This window comes from Macaca fascicularis, chromosome 17 (genome assembly GCF_037993035.2).
Source record: "Macaca fascicularis isolate 582-1 chromosome 17, T2T-MFA8v1.1".
Lineage (NCBI taxonomy): Eukaryota > Metazoa > Chordata > Mammalia > Primates > Cercopithecidae > Macaca > Macaca fascicularis.
The window spans coordinates 24,704,444-24,725,469 of record NC_088391.1 but is presented as its reverse complement, the minus strand read 5'-3'; the positions used below and the strand labels follow the sequence as shown (position 1 = coordinate 24,725,469).

Genomic DNA, 21,026 nt, shown 5'->3' with positions numbered 1-21,026 from the left:
CTCAAAAAAAAAAAAAAAAAAAAAAGGAAGGAGGATTAATTTTAGTATATTTTATTCAATCCAATATGTCCAAAATATCATTTTAACATGTAATCAATATAAAAATTACTAATAAGATATTTTCCATTCTTTTTTTTATTTTTCTGAGACAGAGTCTCACTCTGTCTCCCAGGCTGGAGTACAGTGGCACAAACTCGGCTCATGGCAACCTCCACCTCCCGGGTTCAAGAGATTCTCCTGCCTCAGCTTCCTGAGTAGCTGCGATTACAGGCGCATGCAGCCACGCCTGGCTAACTTTTATATTTTTAGTAGAGATGGGGTTTCACATGTTGGCCAGGCTGGTCTTGAACTCCTGACCTCAGGTGATCCACCCGCCTCAGCCTCCCAAAGTGCTGGGATTATAGGTGTGACCCACTGCACCCAGCCTGTTTTCCATTCCTTATATCATACTAAGTCTTGGAAATCTGGTGTGAATCTTACACAATTATGGCACACTCAGACTAGCCACATTTCACATGCTCAATGGCAGCGGCTACCATAATGGACAGTACAGCTTCTAGAACCATATAATACGGACCCTCTCAGTTGTTCCACATGGACCTTATTCAACCCCCACATCTGAGAGCCATCAAATTCTACTGATTCAAACTTCTAACCATATCCCTCATCTCTGTATTTCTCTCCATCGCCCTAACACCATCCTGGTTCAAACCACCTTTATCTTTCAAATGGAAAAACATAACAACTTCCTGATCAGTCTCTACAGTTCTGCCAATAATGCCTCATTGTAATGCCAGTAATGGGTTAAAAAGTAGGCTTTAGCGGGGAAAGAGAAAATGCACAAGGCTGGGGTTGGCAAGAGAGAAATGTACTCTCATGTCTCCAGTACTCATAAAGAGGTATAGTAGGACACGGTATGGGTTCTATTGCAGAGGAGGAAATTTTAGCCCTCTGTGAGGTCCTCCCTCCTACAGGGCAAGCGTGATAAAATGGCTTTGTCGCATGGGTAATATCCAGCTGCTTGGCAGTCTGGATTCAGTGTAACAACTGTTTGTAGAGTAGACTCAGAACACCTGATGATGCCCTTCACCTGGGGATCTTGAAGTAGCTGGGGCTCTTTAAAGCCCAGGGAGTTACAGTACCCACCTTCCCAGACGTCCCATGGGGAGCTGAGCTTTAGGGCCACTCTTACAGCTGGGTGAGGAGGGGATGGCTTACTTCCCATCTAGCTTGCTGTCTACGTCCCTAATGAGTATCCAGGGTGATTCTTGGGACAGTTTTGCTCCTTGTATAACATGTACCCTAGTCCAAGCCATCCCATACAACTGTGTCAATATTTTACTCCAGTCCCAGACACTCAATATGTTTACAAAATGCAAATCTGATCGTCCAGTCACCATGAAACACCATGCCAGCTAGAAGTCCAAAGACCATAAGACTATTACAAGACATCTATCCCAATCTGGCCTATTTTACCTGCTCCTTCCCCACATTCAACCTGCACTCAAACATACCAAACCACTTGAATTATGCAAAATAGCCATGGTTTTCCATTCCTGCATGCCTTCCTACATTCTATTCTATCTTAAACAAACTTACTTCACCTGGCTCTCTCACACTCTTCATAAACACGCTATAGCTCTCAGACACCACACCCCACACTGAGCCCACCTTCCCACACTCAGAGCTCATCTCCCTTCGTAAATTCCGTGCCCCTCATCCATGGTCCAAGGGCACCCTGTGCAAACCATCAGCATCTCACTCGCCACTGAATTCTGTCTGTGGCTTGGCAATTTCCCCCCAGTAAAGTGTGGGCTCCTCAAAGGCACAAGTTGTTTTTCATGCCTCGGACAGGGTAAGTCCTCAATAAAGGTTTATTAACCCGAATGAATAAATGCTGGCAGTTAAGACGTCATAACATACCAGATTTTGTCAGACTGTTAGACTCTCCTTCCTCTAAGTGAACATCTGAAAATGAAGCTTCTGAAGGTACCTTCTTCTGTTCATCTTTCAAACTCTGTGCAATTTGCTGTATAAAGAAATTAAAAGGAACGTTATCGTTTTCAGCAGTGTTTGGCAACATGAACATGTTCTTTATACAAAGTATATATATATATTTTTTGTTTGTTTTTCAACTTGACATTTGGAAACTATTCAGATTTAAGACTGGATACATTCTGAATACCACAAATGTTTTTGTTCAAGTAACTGGCCAATCTAAATAACAGGCTTTTTCTTTATGTGATAATAGCTACAGTACGCTATTTTTGAAACAGATATTTTTTAAAAATTAGCATGGACTCACTGCCTAAAGAATAACATGCAGTATACAAAGGACACCAACTACTAAATTAGTTATGAAAATCCCACTAATTTGCATTAATTATAAAGGTGGAAACACACAGAAATGAAGACCTAACAGTCATCTAGTTACTGTAAAAAAGAATGGCCAGTCACAAAAATGAGACAATGGACTTTGGGAATTCAGGGGCAAAGACTGGGAGGCAGGTAAGACATAAAAGACTCCACATCGGGGACAGCGTACACTGTTTGGGTGACAGGTGCACTAAAATCTCAGGAATCACCACTAAAGAATGTATTCATGTAACTAAAAACCATCTGTACCCAAAAAAACTATTGAAATTAAGAAAAAAAAAAAAATTAATGGCCAGAGAATTGGTTAGGAAATAGACTCCCTACCACACAGGCCAGTCCGCTCACTCTGCGTGTAGAAATCGGAAAGTACAGCTAATCCCTAAACAGCAAGCAGATGTTACAGCCAGACCACTCTTTTTTTTGAGGCAGAGTCTCGCTCTGTTGACCAGGCTGGAGTGCAGTGGTGTGATCTCGGCTCACTGCAAGCTTCGCCTCCCAGGTTCACGCCATTCTCCTGCCTCGGCCTCCCAAGTAGCTGGGACTACAGGTGCCTGCCACCGTGTTTGGCTAATTTTTTGTATTTTTAGTAGAGACAGGGTTTCATCATGTTTGCCAGGATGGTCTCAATCTTCTGACCTTGTGATCCGCCTGCCTCGTCCTCCCAAAGTGAGCCAGACCACTCTTATACCCCAGTACCTCAAGAAAAAAAAGTAAGCATATTTACTGCAAGTGGTTATCCTTAAGCCAAAAGGTCTACTACACACGGGAGCATCCAGGATACAGGCCATGTAATGACTGAATAAACATATCAAATATACCGCTAAATTACACTAGGAGGGGAACATATAGAAAACTTTATCGCCTGACATCCTATCAGACACAACAATTAAAACAGGCATTCTTATCTATAATACAAAAACTGATATTCCTAATGAAGGCCAGGAGGGGAGGAAAAGGAGGGAGCACCATTCCCTAGATGAGGCTGAGAAACAGACCTAGTCTTCGTCATACCTGCTTTGTGGCCCTCAAAATCAAGGCAGCTCCTGCAACTGGACCACCTATCTGCTCCCTGTTGTAATCCGCAATACCAAGACAGATAAAGATAATTCCTGCTACGGACCACTGAAAAGAAACAGCCCCCACTGCCTGCCCTAAAAGGGCATCTGGTCCCTGCAAGGTTGATTCTGCATATTATTTAAAAAGTAACAACATATAAATAATACAACCAGCCAAAATGCAGTAAGTTTAAATAGAAGTCAGAGGAAGAGATGTGAGTTTAGGAGAACATCCTTAACACAGGTAAGGGCATATTTCCAGCCTGTTAACTTTAAAACCAACATACCTATTATTACACATTTATCCACCTAGGCGTTGAAATAAATTAGGTTAAGTCAAAATGCTGGTGAGGATGTGGAGCAACAGGAATGATCTAGTATACACACGTATTTCTATGCTGTCATCTGAGAGAGCTTAAAAGCAACAATACCCCTGCAGCAATGAGCACACCTAATGCCCAGATCTGCTTCTAATACAATCCTTCAATAAAGGAGCCAGCACTCCTTGAAGAAATGGTTGATTCTAGGACAGAGGCAGGAAATACATTGATGCACCGGAAGTTCTTATAGTGCAAGGAAGTAAGGAAGTTCTCAAAATAAAAAATCTACATAAATGAGTATGTCAAAAGGACATAGGAGCCAACTGAGAGAGCTCCCAGTGGTGAAAGCTGGAGCAGCAAAATAAAGTACCAGTGAACTATAACCCAAAGTATAAATAAATATCCGTAAGTCCACACTGACATCAGTAAGTGACTGAATCACCAAATTGGAAAAAGAGACAAATCTCCCTTACAGAAAAATTCCAAGTATTTATATAGATACTTTGCCCTTAAAAAAGGCAGAGCACAACCCACTCCTTAAACATGGGTTACACATGGGACTTCCTTCCAAAGAGTACAGTGTGGAAAGTGGGGAAGAGGAATAACTGCACGGTGGCCAAACCTGACAGCACTACTTCAGCCAGATGGTCAGGTTCAATATCAACAGTGAACACTCATGTTGAAAGGCTGTACCCTTAATATGCTGTAATAACAATGGCATTTTACACCACTGTGGTTTTCCTCCCAAAAACCCAAAACACTAGTCTAATCGTAAGGATAACATCAGACGAATTCCAACAAAGGAGCATCGTATACAAAGCTTGAAATACTCATGACAACACTACAAACCAGTTCTCAACACTGCTAAGTCATCAAAAACAAAAAAAGTCTGAAAAACTGTCACAAACAAAAGGAGTCTAAAAAGACATAAAAACTAAGTGCAATGTGGTGTTATAAATGGGATCCTGGAATAGAAAAAGACCTGAAAGACACTAAGAAAATCTGAATAAACTATGGACCTTAGTAAACAAATACCAGTGAATCACTACTGGTTCATTAATTGTGGCAAATGTATCATACCAATAGAAGATCTTAGTAATAGGAGCAACTGGGTGCAGGGTATATAAAAACTCTGTACTACCCTCTCAATTTTTCTGTAAATCTCAAACTATCTTAAAATATAAAGTCTATTTTAAAAATAAAAATAAAAGAAATTAGGACATTTGACATCCAAGAAAAGCCGTGTAAATAGAAACAGGACAGTATCTGAGCCACATCTGACAACTTTAATGACACAGATTGGCACTCTGTGACAAAAGATATACTGATGAATACAGGATACACTTAGGAAGAAATGATCTTTAATCTATTTTCCACAGATATTTAAGTCTACAGCTCCTGATATAAACTAATTAAGCGAGATTAGTGTATAGACCTGGCAAAAATTAGATTACCTTTTTTTTAATTTAATAGCTTACAGATTTCTCAAGACTGTATTTTTTTAAAATATGTTAGAAACATGATGACTTAGCAAAATCATTTCAGGGGACATTTTTTAAATTCACTAGCACCAAAACTGCCTTTGGAATTTTTCAAATAAAATAATCAGACCTCTAATCTTTTTTTTTTTTTTTTTTTTTTAGGCAGGGTCTCACTCTGTGACCCAGACTGGAATACAGTGGCACAATGACAGCTCATCCCAGCCTCCATCTCCTGGGCTCAGGTGTTCCTCCCACCTATGCCTCCTGAGTAGCTAGGATTAATAGCCGCCACCATGCCTGCCTAATTTTTGTATTTTTTTTAGAGATGGGGTTTCATTGTGTTGACCAGGCTGGCCTTGAACTCCTGGGTTCAAGCGATTCGCCCACGTTGGCCTCCCACAGTGCTAGTATTACAGGCGTGAGCCACTGTGCCTGGCCAAGACTATTTTTAAAAAGTCAAATGTTATGTTTTTAAATATTTCAAGGGTTAAATAAATGAAACAGCCACTGTCTATCATATGACTACCAGCATTAAGTGCTTTCTGGGTCATTATCTTTACTCTTACAACAATTATCCAGGGTCAGTATTATGCCTGTTTTACAAATAATTAAATATACTGATAAAAGATAAGAAAGAGCTACTAACTGGGCTGGGATTTGAATCCAGGTCTATCTCACTCTTACATTTCCCCCTATGCCATGCAAATGGCAAGCTTACATGGGCAAAAATCTCTAAAGAAATTTGAAATCTGCAGATCCATATTTAGAATCAAATGTTTGACAGCAATCTCGTTGTATATCTTAGTAGGATATATTCTAAGAACAAAAGAAGTATAAAAATCTTGAATTAAGTTTGCTATTAGTCATGGCATTAGTGTTATCATTCTGAAACTATTTTGTGTATGTTGTAATTTGAAGCAAATGAGTAAATACACTAGAGGTGCTGGGAGCCAGGGTTTCTTCTGTGAGACTGGAAACACAAATACAAGATATGGGAAAACACTGTGGAACTGGATCTGAACTGGAGATTTCAGTATGATCTCATGATACTTTAAAATGTATATTTTTCTAGCTCTTTAAAGAGGGCTAGAAGTAATGACATCCACCATTAGAAATGAGCACACCTAATACTCAGATCTTGGTTTCTAAATACCACCCTCTTTCCCCTTAAGGAACCAAGGGTTCCTGGAGAAAGAGCTGACGGTAGGTCTGGAGCAAGGAATGCAAAAGGTGAACACCTGGATCATCCTGTGCAAGAAAACAAAGGACCCTAGATTGGCCAAGAAAAAAGAAAGATGATTCAAATTACTAGAATCATATGGCATTGCAAGGAGCCCAGAATGGCCAAAACAATTTGAAAAAAAAAAAAAAAGAACAAAATAGCAAAACTACTTCCCAAGTACAAAATTTATTTAAAAACAACCGTAATCCAGACAGTCTGGTGGAGCACAAGGATAAGACAGAAAGATGAATGGAATAAACTTGAGAGTCCAAAAACAAAACAAAACAAAAAGCCGTTAATCTATGGTTAACTGATTTTCAACAAGGGTGCCAAGACCATTCAATAGACAAATAATAGCCTTTTCAATAAATGATGCTGGAACAACTGGATAACCACATGCAGAAGAATGAAACTGGACCCCTACTTCACATCATATACAAAAATTAACTCAAAATGGATTAAAGACCTAAATGTGAAAGCTAAAACTATAAAACTCAATAAAACTGTTAAAAAAAAAAAAAAAAAAGGGCCGGGCGTGGTGGCTCAAGCCTGTAATCCCAGCACTTTGGGAGGCCGAGACGGGTGGATCACGAGGTCAGGAGATCGAGATCATCCTGGCTAACACAGTGAAACCCCGTCTCTACTAAAAAAATACAAAAAAACTAGCCGGGCGAGGTGGCGGGCGCCTGTAGTCCCAGCTACTCGGGAGGCTGAGGCAGGAGAACGGCCTGAACCCGGGAGGCGGAGCTTGCAGTGAGCTGAGATCCGGCCACTGCACTCCAGCAAGGGGGACAGAGTGAGACTCCGTCTCAAAAAAAAAAAAAAAAAAAAGTACTGAGAGACTACAGTCAAATGGACAGAGGAGCCAGCGTAAAGGGGCTGCCACTGTCCAAATTTGGGACAATTTTGAGCATCGAAATGAATAATGATGGCTGGGCATGGTGGTTCATACCTATAATCCCAGCACTTTGGGAGGCCAAGGTGGGCAGATCACTTGAGCCCAGAACTTTGAGACCAGCCTGAACAACACGGCGAGATCCCATTTCTACAAAAGAATGCAAAAAATTAGCTGGGTGTAGTGGCACACGCCTGTAATTCCAGTTACTCAGGAGGCTGAGGTGGAGGATTGCATGGGCCTGGGAAGTCAAGGCACTGCACTCCAGCCTGGGCAACAGAGTCAGACCCTGTCTCAAAATAATAATAATAATAATAATAATAACAATGATGATAACAGATTAAAATACAATGACTTTTTTTAAAAAATCTAATAGTCTATAATGCTATATAAAGCAGGGGTGAGGAGAAGGGATGAAGAAAGGGAAATTAATTCTTTACAGCAGACTGCCAACTAATAAAGGTAGAAGAAATGGCAGATGTGAAAAATGACTATTTTACTGCCTCCCAATGTAATAATTGGTTCAGGCAAGAATCATCAATGGATGCTAAAGCCACTGACTGAAAAGATTTGGGGGAACTCAAATAATCTCAAAGTATCACCCTATAATTATTTATTAATTGCAAATAAAGAAAAACTGTATATTTTTATAATGAAGAGAGCTAGCAATCACCACTTTAACCAATAGTGGAACAACCTGACATTATCTGCCTTTGATATACTGAAATAAGAAGTACACATCAGCTATGCAGTATTCTTGAGGGAAAAAAAGTTTAACTTGAATCTAAGCAACAAGAAACAATCAGACAAATCCATAATGTGACATATTCTACAATAAAACTGTCCTGGTCCCTTAAAAAAAATGAATGCCATAAAAACAAAAGACAAAACAAAAGGGGGGAAGGAAGGAGTGTGGATTTGAATTAAAGATATTATGGTGCATAAAACCCAAATGCAACATGATAACCTTGACTGGATCCCACTTTTTAAATTTTTTTGTCCAATTATAAGAGACACCTAGGCCAGGCATGGTGGCTCACATCTAAAATCACAGCACTTTGGGAGGCTGAGGTGGCGGGATCACTTGAGGCTGGTCTCAAGAGTTCAAGACCAGCCTGGCCAACATAGTGAAATCCCATCTCTACTAAAAATACAAAAATTAGCCAGCTGTGGTGGCTGGCGCCTTTAATTCCAGCTACTTGATAGGTTAAGACAGGAGAATCACTTGAACCTGGGAGGCAGAAGTTGCAGTGAGCCAAGATTGCGCCACTGCACTCCAGCCTGAGTGAAAACAGTGAAACTATGTATCCAAAAAAAAAAAAAAAACAAAAAACAGACATCTGAAGGACAAATGGGGAAATTTCAATATGGACTATATATAAATAATATTATTGAATTAATGTTAATTTCCTTAAATACAAGAATGATACTGTGGTTATATGAACAATTGTCGTTATTCTTACAAAAATAAGAACTGAAGTACTTAGCAATGAGGAGTTATGATGTCTGCAACTTTCAAATGGCTCAGCAACACACACACACAAAGAGATAAAGTAAATGTGATGAAATAATAACAACTGGTGAATCTGAAAAACAAGTTCTAGATTCAACTGGATACTTGATATTAAGGAACTACACTGTTTTTAGGTGTGATAATTATATTATGGTGTGTTAAAAATAAAAATGCCCTTAACTTTTTAGAGTTACCTACTGAAGGTTTTTTTTTTAATTTTGTTATTGTTGTTTTTCATATTTAACCTCTTGACTTGATTATCTTTGCTCATTGGTTTCTGCTACTTAGAAGCAGTAACCCAGAATCTATAACCTTCAGGAGTGTAAAGTTATATTCCGTCCTGCTTAGCCTGCAGTGGTCACACTTTTCTGTTGTTGTTGTTGTTGAGACAGGATCTGGCTCTGTCACCCAGGCCGGAGGGCAGTGGTGTGATCTCGGCTCCCTGAAACCTCCATCTCCCGGGCTCAAGTAATCTTCCCATCTCAGCCTCCTCAGCAGCTGGGATCACAGAGGCACACCACGACACCTGACTAATTTTTGTATTTTTAGTAGAGATGGGGTTTCTCACCATGTTGCCCAGGCTGGTCTTGAACTCCTGAGATCAAGTGATCCTCCCGCCTCGGTCTCTCAAAGTGCTGTGATTACAGGTATGAGCCACCATTCCCGGCCTAGTTCTATTTACTAATTGAAATCATGTTTGGAATTTGCTTTAAAATAATTAATGGGGGTGAAAGGGAGTACAAAAAGTCTAGCCATGTTAAAATGAAGGTAATGGTACCTAAGAGGTCATCATATTACAGTTTCTACTTTTGCTTATATTTGAAAATTTGCCTTAAAAAAGTTCTAATTCTGTTTTAATACTAATATCTTAGGCATTATTTAAAGTCTGTCCAGAACTCAAAGAAAATGAAGACATATATGGAATTGAAAGATCAGGAAAATAAACCCAAGTCTTCAAACCATAACTGGACACTTGTACGGTATAATTTGAGGAGATGGCCTCCAGGGTTTTTATGAGAGCATGACATACGGTTACATCGTCACCATCAACCTGGTGGCTCCTACATTATCAACCTTCTTCTATGCCACTTACTCAAAAAAAAGAGAAATCCCTAAAATTGAATTAGGGATCACTAATTCAATTTTAAAATTGAGAATGTGTATTTCCTGCCAATGGGAAGAGAATGGAATAGAATGTTTATAAAACATAACTCGAAGGAATGACAAACTAACAAATTATTTTTAATTCTTTTAAATGTTATCTCCCTTAATTTTTATAGCAAGCTTATCTTGATTTTACATTTTGAGGAAGAATTAAAAAGAAAAATCCCATTTTAACTAGTAAAAAACATGTAGGCTAGGCACAGTGACTCACGCCTGTAATCCCAGTACTTGGCAGGCCGAGGCAGGTGGATCACTTGAGTTCAGGAATTCGAGACCAGCCTGGGCAACGTGGGGAGACCATGTCTCTATTTTAAGTTATAAATTTTAAATAAATAAATAAATAAAACATCTAAAACTGTGTGGGGGCAAACAGGAGATCAAGTAAGGAGATCCTACCTCCATCATTACTAACTTATCGGGATATGCCAGATCTCCAGGAGCTGGTTTATAGCCCGTGATGTCCGTCTGAATATAGATGTGGGTTCGGTAGACAAGCCGCTCCTGTACATCTTCTAACATCTGCTTGACTCCAGCTGCAAATGCCCCCAGTTGCTCGGCTGATAAAAAAGTGCAATCATCCATTCTTTTAGATTGAGGAAAACACTTTCTTTTAAACAAGGAAAGATACTACTAAATTGTTCAGAAACAGTATGAACCACTTTTGCTTCAGAGGCTGTGGTTATATTCTATTTCAGTATGACTTAATGAGCTGGGAAAAGTTTAATAAACGTCTTTCAATTTCCTCAACTTTAAAACTGGGCGGTACTCTATTAAATTAAATATTATTAATATGAATAATAAAATCTGAATTTTAAGAGTGCTTTGCTCTTTAAAAGTTATTTCGTATAGCTTCAGACCAAGACTAAGAAATTGCTACGGTAGCTTATTAACTGGGCTATCATCATCCCCACTTTACAAATAAATTGAGTACCACAGATATTAAATTACTTAACATTTTCACAGAGACAAGTAAAAAGTAAAGTATGAGTTTATATAGCATTTCTTTATTTCTAAGATGCCATCAGCAAGGCGCAGTGGCTCATGCCTATAATCCCAGCATTTTGGGAGGCTGAGGCAGGCAGATAACTTGAGCCCAGAAGTTCAAGATTGGCCAGCCTAAGCAACATGGCAAAACTCCGTCTCCATAAAAATACAAAAAATTAGCCAGGCGTGGTTGTGCGCATCTGTAGTCTCAGCTAGTTGGGAGGCTGAAGTGGGAATCACCTGAGCCCAGAAAATTGAGGCTGCAGTGAGCTGTGCTCATGCCACTGCACTCCAGCCTGGGCAATAGAGTAAGACCCTGTCTCAAAAATAATAAACAAATAAATAAAAAAGATGCCATCAATTTTAAGACACACTAGTAATCCTGTAACGGCCTTCCAAAAGATAGGGGGTTAAAGATAACACATAATCACATTAGGCCAGGCACGGTGGCTCATGCCTGTAATCCCAGCACTTTGGGAGGCCCAGGTGGGACGATCACTTGAGTCCAGGAGTTCGAGCCCAGCCTAGGCAACACAGTGAGACCCCATCTCTATAAATAAAAAAAAAAAAAAAAAAAAGAGGCCAGGCACAGTGGCTCATGCCCGTAATCCCAGCACTTTGGGAGGCCGAGGCAGGCGGAACATGAGGTTAAGAGATCAAGACCATCCTGGCCAACATGGTGAAACCCCAACTCTACTAAAAATACAAAAATTAGTTGGGCATGGTGGTGCGTACCTGTAGTCCCAGCTACTCGTGAGGCTGAGGCAGGAGAATCACTGGAACCCAGGAAGTGGAGGCTGCAGTGAGCCAAGATTGCGCCACTGCACAGAGCGAGACTCCGTCTCAAAAAAAAAAAAAAGAAAAAAAATTCACATTAATTTTGGCTAGGTGCAGTGGCTCACACCTGTAATCCCAGCACTTTGGGAGGCCAAGGAGGGCAGATTTTGAGTCCAGGAGCTCAAGACTGGCCTGGGCAACATGGCAAAACCCCCTCTCTACAAAAGAAATATAAAAATAGCTGGGCATGGTAGCATGCACCTGTAGTCTCAGTTCCTCAAGAGACTGAGGTGGGAGGATCACCTGACCCCAGGAGGCAGAGGTTGTAGTGAGCCGAGATCGCACCACTGCATTCCAGCCTGGGTGACAAGAGTAAGACCCCCCAACTCAAAAACCAAAACAAAACAAAAATATTAATTTTAAAATCAGAAGCAATAAAAAATTTAGAAGCAGTAAAATGTGAGAAAATGAATGAGTTACATGCAATTGAGTAACTCTGGAAGAGTAACAAATTCAGTGTCTCAGTGAAAGCCAAAGTGAGGACAATAAATTCTGCGAGGAGAATAATTACTTGAAGGGTATTTTGTTTTTGGTTTTTTTTTGAGACAGAGTCTTGCTGTTGTTGCCCAGACTGGAGTGTAATGGCGCAATCTCAGCTCACTGCAACCTCCTCCTCCCAGGTTCCAGCAATTCTCCTGCCTCAGCCTCCCGAGTAGTTGAGATCACAGGCGCCTGCTACCAGGTCTGGCTAATTTTTGTATTTTTAGTAGAGACAGGGTTTCACCACCTTGGCCAGGCTGTTCTCGAACTCCTGACCTAAGGTGATCCACCCACCTCGGCCTCCCAAAGTGCTGGGATTACAGGCGTGAGCCACCATGCCCGGCCTAAAGGGTATTTTTTAAAGGTACCTAGGTACTATTAGGAAAATCATGTTCTCCATGACAATCAAATCAAATACTGAAGAATGTATCAGATGGACAAAGTAGAGCTATTCCAGAGAACTGCTTTTCTTTATTTGTAATTTCAAAACAGATGAACTATTATTATGAATACACACAAAAACAATTCCTGTTTTTTAATCAAAAGTATACAATATATTCAATTATTTATTTATGTATTTTGTATTCTGGAAAAGTGTGCTAGAAATGCCTAACCCAAAAGTGATGATGTGTTCTCTCTGGATTCCAGATGCCAGAAAGAAAACTGGCTATAATTATTTTATTACTAATTTTACCCAGATTTTAAGATTCTTTCCCTATCTGATTGCGTCTTTAGTGAGAGAATAAGGTGCAACTTCATTCAAGAAGGGACAAGGCATCAAGCCAAGTTTCAAAAATATTAAATTTATGTATTTAGTGGAGTGAGGGAAGAAGAACCTATTTTTTTTTCAAATTCATTGAGCCAGTGATAGAACTTAAAATGATCATTTCTACTCAATTACCATTGTTCTGCACATGATCTTCAAGCACCTCATTTTTAAGAATCCCACAAAGTTCCGACAGAGTCTCTAAGTGAATAACATGAATGATCAATGGCCTGAAGACATCATACAATGACACACACAGTTTCTCCAAAAGCTCACTAAAATGAAAGAATAAAACATGGCTATTAGTAGTAGTTTTTTCAGGATTTTCTAATAGTTTAGAAAACCTTATTGATTTCTTCCAGTCGATAAGAACAATAAGTATCTACTGGAAAACAGTATCTGAGGACATTATAGAATGATAAGGGAAAAGCTGAAAGTAATTCTAGAAACTGTTTGTTTCAAAAGCTCGGAATCAAGCAATCCACAGCAGTCAATTCAAAGTAGCTGCCCCCAAAGTCAACCTATTACAACTTTTATCTATTTCAGCAATAATTTTCTATATGTCCTTTCAAAACCAATAAAAATGACCAATAAAAATTAAGTCAGAAGACTTAATTACCTTTTATATTCTACTTCACTATACATCAAATGGTAACTTTTCCCCCCAGGAAAGACAAGTTTAAAATTATTGAATACTTATAGACTTAGATAAACAAAATTCAAAGTACTTTGGTCATACACTAAGTATTCTGAGAAATTTTAAACATTTAAAAACTTAAGCTGTCTATATGCACCATACTGTCAATAGTACTCTTTTATACACAGCATTTCATCAAAAGTGATCACTTCAACTAAAACCATAAAATACTTTTCCTCATTACAAGAGTCATAGCTTTGAATATTTGTAAGAGTCAGAAGAGTGAACATGAAGAAACCAAAAGTGACTAACAGTGGATCTGAAAGATATTTTGAGAAAAATAAAGAAAAGGTTATTAAATAGTATCTGTATTTTTAAATCTTTCATTAGTTAGAATCATAGAATTTTTTAACTAGAAGGAATTATTGTACTTAATGGAGATAAAGGGATCTAGATTCCAAGGCTACAGAATTCTGTATAGACTTCTTCCTATCACACCGTAATATCTAAATAATTGCATTACAAATACAAAAGCATGTAAGTTGCACATTTAAGAAAATAACTTTTAAGAAAATATCTGTCCCACCCAACGATATTTTGTTCACAGACACACACAAGTTAAAACACTCTCCAGCTAACGATAGAATACTCCTATAATATACTGATTCATTATGGTCATTAGCAAGTTAAATTTTATGAACAAGAGTTAGATTCCACGTCCACCTACTCTAATTTTGATGTTGGTTTTGTGAAAAATTCATTGTAAAGTTGGTGTTCATCCTGGCAGACATGAACCATGAAGGCACAGCCACTACGAACCTGTAGTAAACAAACACACACCACCTACAGTTAAAGACACACAACGTTTCTTATGTTTATGAAATAAAGCCTATACTTTATCTTCAGAGATTACACATATATACTCTTAAAACAACTTACTGAATAAACAGAAAATGGTTGGTTTTCGATAGATTACTGCATAACGGGATTATAGCTGATTTTTATTTTCTTAATGCTTTAGTTTCTAAACTTTTCATAATAAACACAAATTACTTTTCTAGTTCAAAAGTATTTCAAAAAAGAGTGCTTATGCATTTTTTATAGTACGAATTAAAATTACACTAAACAAAAAAGCACTTCCGCAGCAAAAGCTAAGCTAAATTGTTTATATAAATCTACAAACTTTGAAACCTCATTTTTCAAGAACAATACTTATTTGTGAATCTTCTTATCTCAAAAAATAAGTAAAAAATAAGAATATTTTGCAAAGGTGAATAGGCTAATTACCAAACTAGATTTGTCATAACTAAAAACATGCTTTTTTAGTTCACTATGGACACCAAAACTAATTTAACCAAGTATAGTTTCTAGGATATCAACATAATTCAGAGGAAGATTTAACATTAAACCAAAACAAGTAGAAACTTACCAAGGCACAATGATCTCTATTATTTTGGCTGGTTAACTCTGCAACAGTGCAAGCAATACTAGGACCCAAAAGGAGCTCCCGCTGATCAAGGTAACACTGGTGTATATCATTTAGCAGTTGTTGGTATCTGACAGAAAGCAAATGAGATTACACTTTTCATTTCAAATATGTAAATTCAGTTTCATCTTAAATCCCAGTGTAGGTTGCCAAACCTCTTTTAAAGCTAAAACGATCACCTCTCATTTGTGCACATTAACTATTTAATACTAGAAATACAAACATAAAACAAAAGCAAATCATAATGAACTGTGACGTCATAAGCTTCAGCTTTTAAAGAAGGATTTCTTTTCCAAGAATAGGGACCCCACATCTGCCCAAATAAGAAGGAAATCCTAGTACGGGAAAAACTGCTGTTATGTAAACTTGCTAAGTCTGTGACCTTGTTCCCCAAAATAAGTTGTATGTTACAAGAACAAGCTGGAAGGCAATTGCTCATAAAATATCAGAGATAAAACCAGATTTGGAAAAACAGTACTACAAGACGAAGGTTCATGTGGAAATCAGATTAACTTCTAGGTACTCACTCAGGTATTTTTTCAGACCGCAGTTCTATTTGTTCAATAAGAGTCTGCAAAGTAAGAAAAAATGCATTAAAAAACCATCTCTGTTATATTATCCATTACTTTCTGATTATAATATTAATTGTATCACATACTCAGAAAAACTGTAAATTTTTAATCATAAAAATCACTTATAATACCAAAAAATAATCACAGCATTTCAGTATATTTTCTTTCAGTTTTTTTATATCCATAGTTCTATATTTTTCTTTTTAAGCAAAACTGTAATTATACTACATATTCTGCTTTATAATTCTTTAAAAATTAACATTATTTCATAAACATATTCCTATCATTAAATACTTTTCAATACTAGATGAAAATGTATAGAAGGCCTTAGCATAGTACCTTGGTGCCTAGTCAACACTCAATGAATCATTATAAGCATGATTTAAAACATTATGCTAAAGGGCTACATAATATTCCATTTCTACTGATATCTAGGTTGCTTCCGGAGAATCAGAGCCCATTTGTGAAGAGCCTTGAGTGAAACTAGAGGGTTCCAGCACCCGCTCCTTAGTAGCTGTTTGAGCCCAGGCAAGCTGGTTCACTTCTGAGATTCCACTCCCTACTGTATAAAACTGGTATAACAGCACCTACCTCCCAGGTGGGGACCCCAAAACACCAGGTCAAAAGAGGTATGTATTTTTAGGGGCTTTTGATCTATTCTTCTAAAATGTTTTTTAGAAAATAATCCAATTACATTCCTATCAACACTGTTGCCTGTCTCATAAATCCTCAGAAGCACTGACCTTAATCTGCCAATTTATGACAGACAAAAGTCACCCAGCCTTAACTTGCATATATTTTCCACACATTCTGTGAGTAATCTGGTCATTTTTTATTAGATATTCATTTTTCTTTAGTTCACTTAGAATATATTATTTTGGTAATGTCATAGAGTAAAAAGCTTACTGTTTTTTCAAATATTTAGCAAATCTTCCCAATACCATGTAGAAAACTCTAGTCCTTCCTTTTTTATTTGGGATGTTTCTTTATATATTAAGTACTATAACATTCCATTCCAATGATCTGTCAGTGAATGCTTGAATCAATGACACTGTATTTTTCAAAATTTTCTTCTTTAGTCTTGCCTATTTACCAGAGAAAGTTTAGACTCACGCAAAAAAAAAAAAAAAAATCCATTGGAATTTTTGCTAGTACATTCTAACCAACAAATTACTCTGGGAGAAACTGACATTTTAAAAATTAAATCACCCCAACCAGGAAGAAGATGGGCTTACCATTTATTCAGCATTTTATAATTTTATGTCTAGTTTTGTCATTTTTTTCATCCTTGTATTTCTGTTAAGGTTACTGCTAGGTAAGTATTTTATGCTTTTTGTCACTGATATAAATGGGACCCCATCACATATATTAATTTGTTATTAATGGTATGTAGGAAAGTTACTGATAACTATATAATCATTTTATAATCACCCACCACACTGAGCCCTCTTATCTATACCATTTCTTTTCTAATCAAATTTTTATCATTAGTATTTGGCTAATAAGCAAAAGCAATCAATCAGGCACAATCTAAATCTCATGCATTCAATTAACATCCAGATATACATCTGTTAGACATCTAGGTTGTACACATATTCTACATATATATTCTATAAACAAAACTAAGTTTCTCCCATTTCAAAAAAATATTCCTTTAAACTGGCTGGCTTTTTTTTTTTTTTTTTTTTTTTTTTTCTGAGACAGGGTCTCACTTTGTCACCCAGGCTAGAGTGTAGTGGTGCTATCTTGGCTCACTGCAGCCTTGACTTCCAGGGTTCAAGCAATCCTCCCACCTCAGCCTCCCAAGTAGCCACACCACAGGTGCACACCACAATGTCCAGCTAATTTTGTATTTTTGGTACAGACAGGGTTTTGCCATGTTGCCCAGGCTGGTCTCGAACTCCTAAACTCAAAGGATCTGCCCTCCTTGGCCTCCCAATGTACTAGGATTGCAGGTGTGAGCCACTGCACCCAGCCATCAACTGGCTGACTTTCAAGAGAGAAACAAGCAAGGAAGTGAAGTCAGTCAGCAAAAGTAGATTATTATTTCTAGAAACTTCACAACGAGTAGAAAGAATATATATGCACCAGCTTCAATTAAATGTATCTCAGATATTTCCTTTTCTCTGCATCCTCACCAGCATTTATTTTATGTCTTCTTGATAACAGCCATTCTAACTGGGGTGAGATGACATCTCACTGTGGTTTTGATTTACATTTCCCTGATGATTAGTGATGTTGAACATTTTTTCACATACCTGTTGGCCATCTGTATAGTCTCCTTTTGAGAAATGTCTACTCAGCCTCTTTGCCTACTTTTTAATGGGATTATTTGGGGTTTTCTTCTGTTAAGTTCCATGTATATTCTGAATATTAGTCCCTTGTCAGATGAATAGTTGTAAATGTTTTCTACTATTCTACAGGTTGTCTATTCACTTTGGTGATTGTCTCCTTTGTTGGTCAGAAGCTTTTAAGATTATTATAGCCCCATTTGTCTATTTTTGTTTTTGTTGCCCATGCTTTTGAAGTTTTAGCCATAAAATCTTGGCCTAGACCAATATCCTACCTAAAACATTTCCCCTATGCTTTCTTCTAGTAGCCTTATAGTTTCAGATCTTAAGTCTTTAATCCATTTTATTTTGATTTTTGTATATAACAAGACACAGAGGTCTACTTTCATTTTTCTGCATATGAATATCTAGTTTTCCCAGCAATCATCCTTTCCCCACTAAATGTTCTTGGTGACTTTACCAAAAATCAGTTGGCCAAAAATGCATGCATTTATTTCTGAGTTCTCTATTCTGTTCCATTGGTTTACATGTCTGTTTGGCAAATCTGACCAAATAACTCCTCTGTTTAAGACACCACTTCATTGATTCTCTACTTTTCCTAAATTAGCATGACATGTAACATCCCTCGTGAGAGAGTCTTTGAAGTATAAAGATCTCTCCCAAAATGTATGTCTTTTATGTCTCCTACAACCTTCCCTATATGTGCTGTTCTCTGTTTATCAAAACACCCTTATCAGTCCCTTCACGACCACCAGTCAAGCTTTCAAAACCTGTCTATCGCGCGGTGGCTCACGCCTGTAATCCCAGCACTTTGGGAGGCCGAGACGGGCGGATCACGAGGTCAGGAGATCGAGACCATCCTGGCTAACACGGTGAAACCCCGTCTCTACTAAAAAATACAAAAAACTAGCCGGGCGAGGTGGTGGGCGCCTATAGTCCCAGCTACTTGGGAGGCTGAGGCAGGAGAATGGCGTGAACCCGGGAGGCGGAGCTTGCAGTGAGCTGAGATCCGGCCACTGCACTCCAGCCTGGGCAACAGAGTGAGACTCCGTCTCAAAAAAAAAAAAAAAAACCTGTCTATCACCTTCATCTAGAAACCGTCCCTGAGCATCATAGGAAAAGCTAGATGTTTCCTGCTCTGTGGACTTCAAGAACCTAGACACAACACTAAGATACACCGCTATAATGTGGAAGGAGAATGTCAACCTTTCATTCAAGTTCACTTCCTCAGTATAAACAAACAGCCTAACATGCAATAGTACTTCAAAAGGGCTGGATGAACAAATTTCATAGCAATGTCCTAGTTATGTCAATAGACTTACTCTGACTTTGGGGGCAGCAGCTCGAAATTTCACATAAAATAATGTGAAGGCATTGTCTGCATTAGGTACAGATGAAGGATCCTAAAGAAACATGGGGGAGGATAGGGAAGGAAGATAATTAGCAAACAAATAATCATTCAGAAAACCCAACAGAAACCATTTCCTATGGCTACTGCTTGGCCTGCATACCAGCCAAAGCTTAGGGAGAAAAATCTCAGGGAGATTAAATATTATTATGGCTACAAATGAGAAATAATTAAATGGAACTGTCATCTCTCTCTCCTTTATAGTTAAAATTAACCTTACATTATTTAAATTTTGGTGGTAAACAGATCCGAATTGAGATTCACATTCTGCCACTCACTGAATGTAGGACACTGGCCCATGTACTTCATCCCTCTAAGACTCAGTGCATCTATTAAACCCTAAAGGTTTGGTGCAGCCCAATAGTAAAGCACTAGCACATAATAGGTACCAGTATTTATGAGATATTAGTTTCCTAAACTTACTGAAAATTTTGCAAAATAAAAAAATATATAGGTTGGTTGGTATGTCAGCTAAGAACAATGTGAACAGTAAAACTGCAAGCCAAACATCATAAGCTTTGAATGGAAAGTTCAAGAAGACACTCCACATTCTTCAGAAAATAAACTTAAAAACCAAAACATAACATTTATGATTTTATTTTCTTAGGAAAAGAATATTTTCAATGACCATCTAGCTTGTTCTACTCTTATTTTCTAAGCTTACACTCTGTTAATTTTCCACCTAGAATCAACTACTATCCGTAATTAACTAATTGATTTGCTTCTTTCTGTACTGGTTATTTCTTTTGAATATAAGCTCCATGAGGGCAGGGACCTTATTAGCTCCTCTTTGTTTCTATACAGTTCCTAATAAAATACCAAGCATTATGCAGTGCTCAATAAAAATGCTTGCTAAATACAGAAAAGTTGAAAAATACAAAAAAAGTGTAAAGAAGAAAATTTAAATTATGCATTATGAGATGCATAATTATGCATATGAATATGCTTCAAAAGCATATTAAATTATCCCACCATTCAGACAGAGCCACTTTTATGATTTTGGTATATTTCCTTCTAATATTTCCATGAAAAAGATAGAAAAGGAACGTTTTAAGAGACAAATGATTTGTATCTTATTATTCATCATATAGTACTGAATACTTCTCACACTGTTAAACATTATTTGAAAATAACATTTGCAAGGGATATTTATAACATTGTCATTTTTCCCTACTATCAATAAAAAGCTGTAGTACATATTCTTAACAAAAGGTAAACATTTTTTGGAATTACAAAGTACTAATCTCAGCCAAAGATGATGGAAGATGAAAGAATAAAAACAACAACAACAAAAACCTGTTGTTGAGATCAGTTAACTCACCCTTTTCAGTAACTGATTTGTGAGGGTCTGTAGTGTGTTCACAGTATATGTCTTCATGAGGTGCAAAGCTTTAGAAAGACACTGTTTAAACTTCAGCAAATATACGGGATAATCTTTAAAATTAGGCTGTAAGGAAGAGAAAGATTTACAAAGTGGAAACGAACACAGACAAAAAGCAAGCTTTTAGTGAAAACCAAGGTGTCCCTATGTAAAACAAT

General features: G+C 37.8%; 1 protein-coding gene across 2 annotated transcripts in view; it reads right to left on the bottom strand.

The window, feature by feature from the left end:
• The window catches only part of COG3 (component of oligomeric golgi complex 3), a 71,592-nt gene that overhangs the window by 32,395 nt on the left and 18,171 nt on the right, over positions 1–21,026 (bottom strand). For both annotated transcript variants that reach the window (XM_005585784.3, XM_065533206.1), the window contains exons 7-14: positions 20,809–20,934; positions 19,402–19,482; positions 15,744–15,787; positions 15,160–15,286; positions 14,458–14,549; positions 13,229–13,368; positions 10,423–10,583; positions 1,924–2,029 (exon numbers count right to left, since the gene is read on the bottom strand). In XM_005585784.3, the coding sequence (XP_005585841.1) occupies positions 1,924–2,029; positions 10,423–10,583; positions 13,229–13,368; positions 14,458–14,549; positions 15,160–15,286; positions 15,744–15,787; positions 19,402–19,482; positions 20,809–20,934 (877 nt within the window). The remainder of the gene's footprint in view (positions 1–1,923; positions 2,030–10,422; positions 10,584–13,228; positions 13,369–14,457; positions 14,550–15,159; positions 15,287–15,743; positions 15,788–19,401; positions 19,483–20,808; positions 20,935–21,026) is intronic.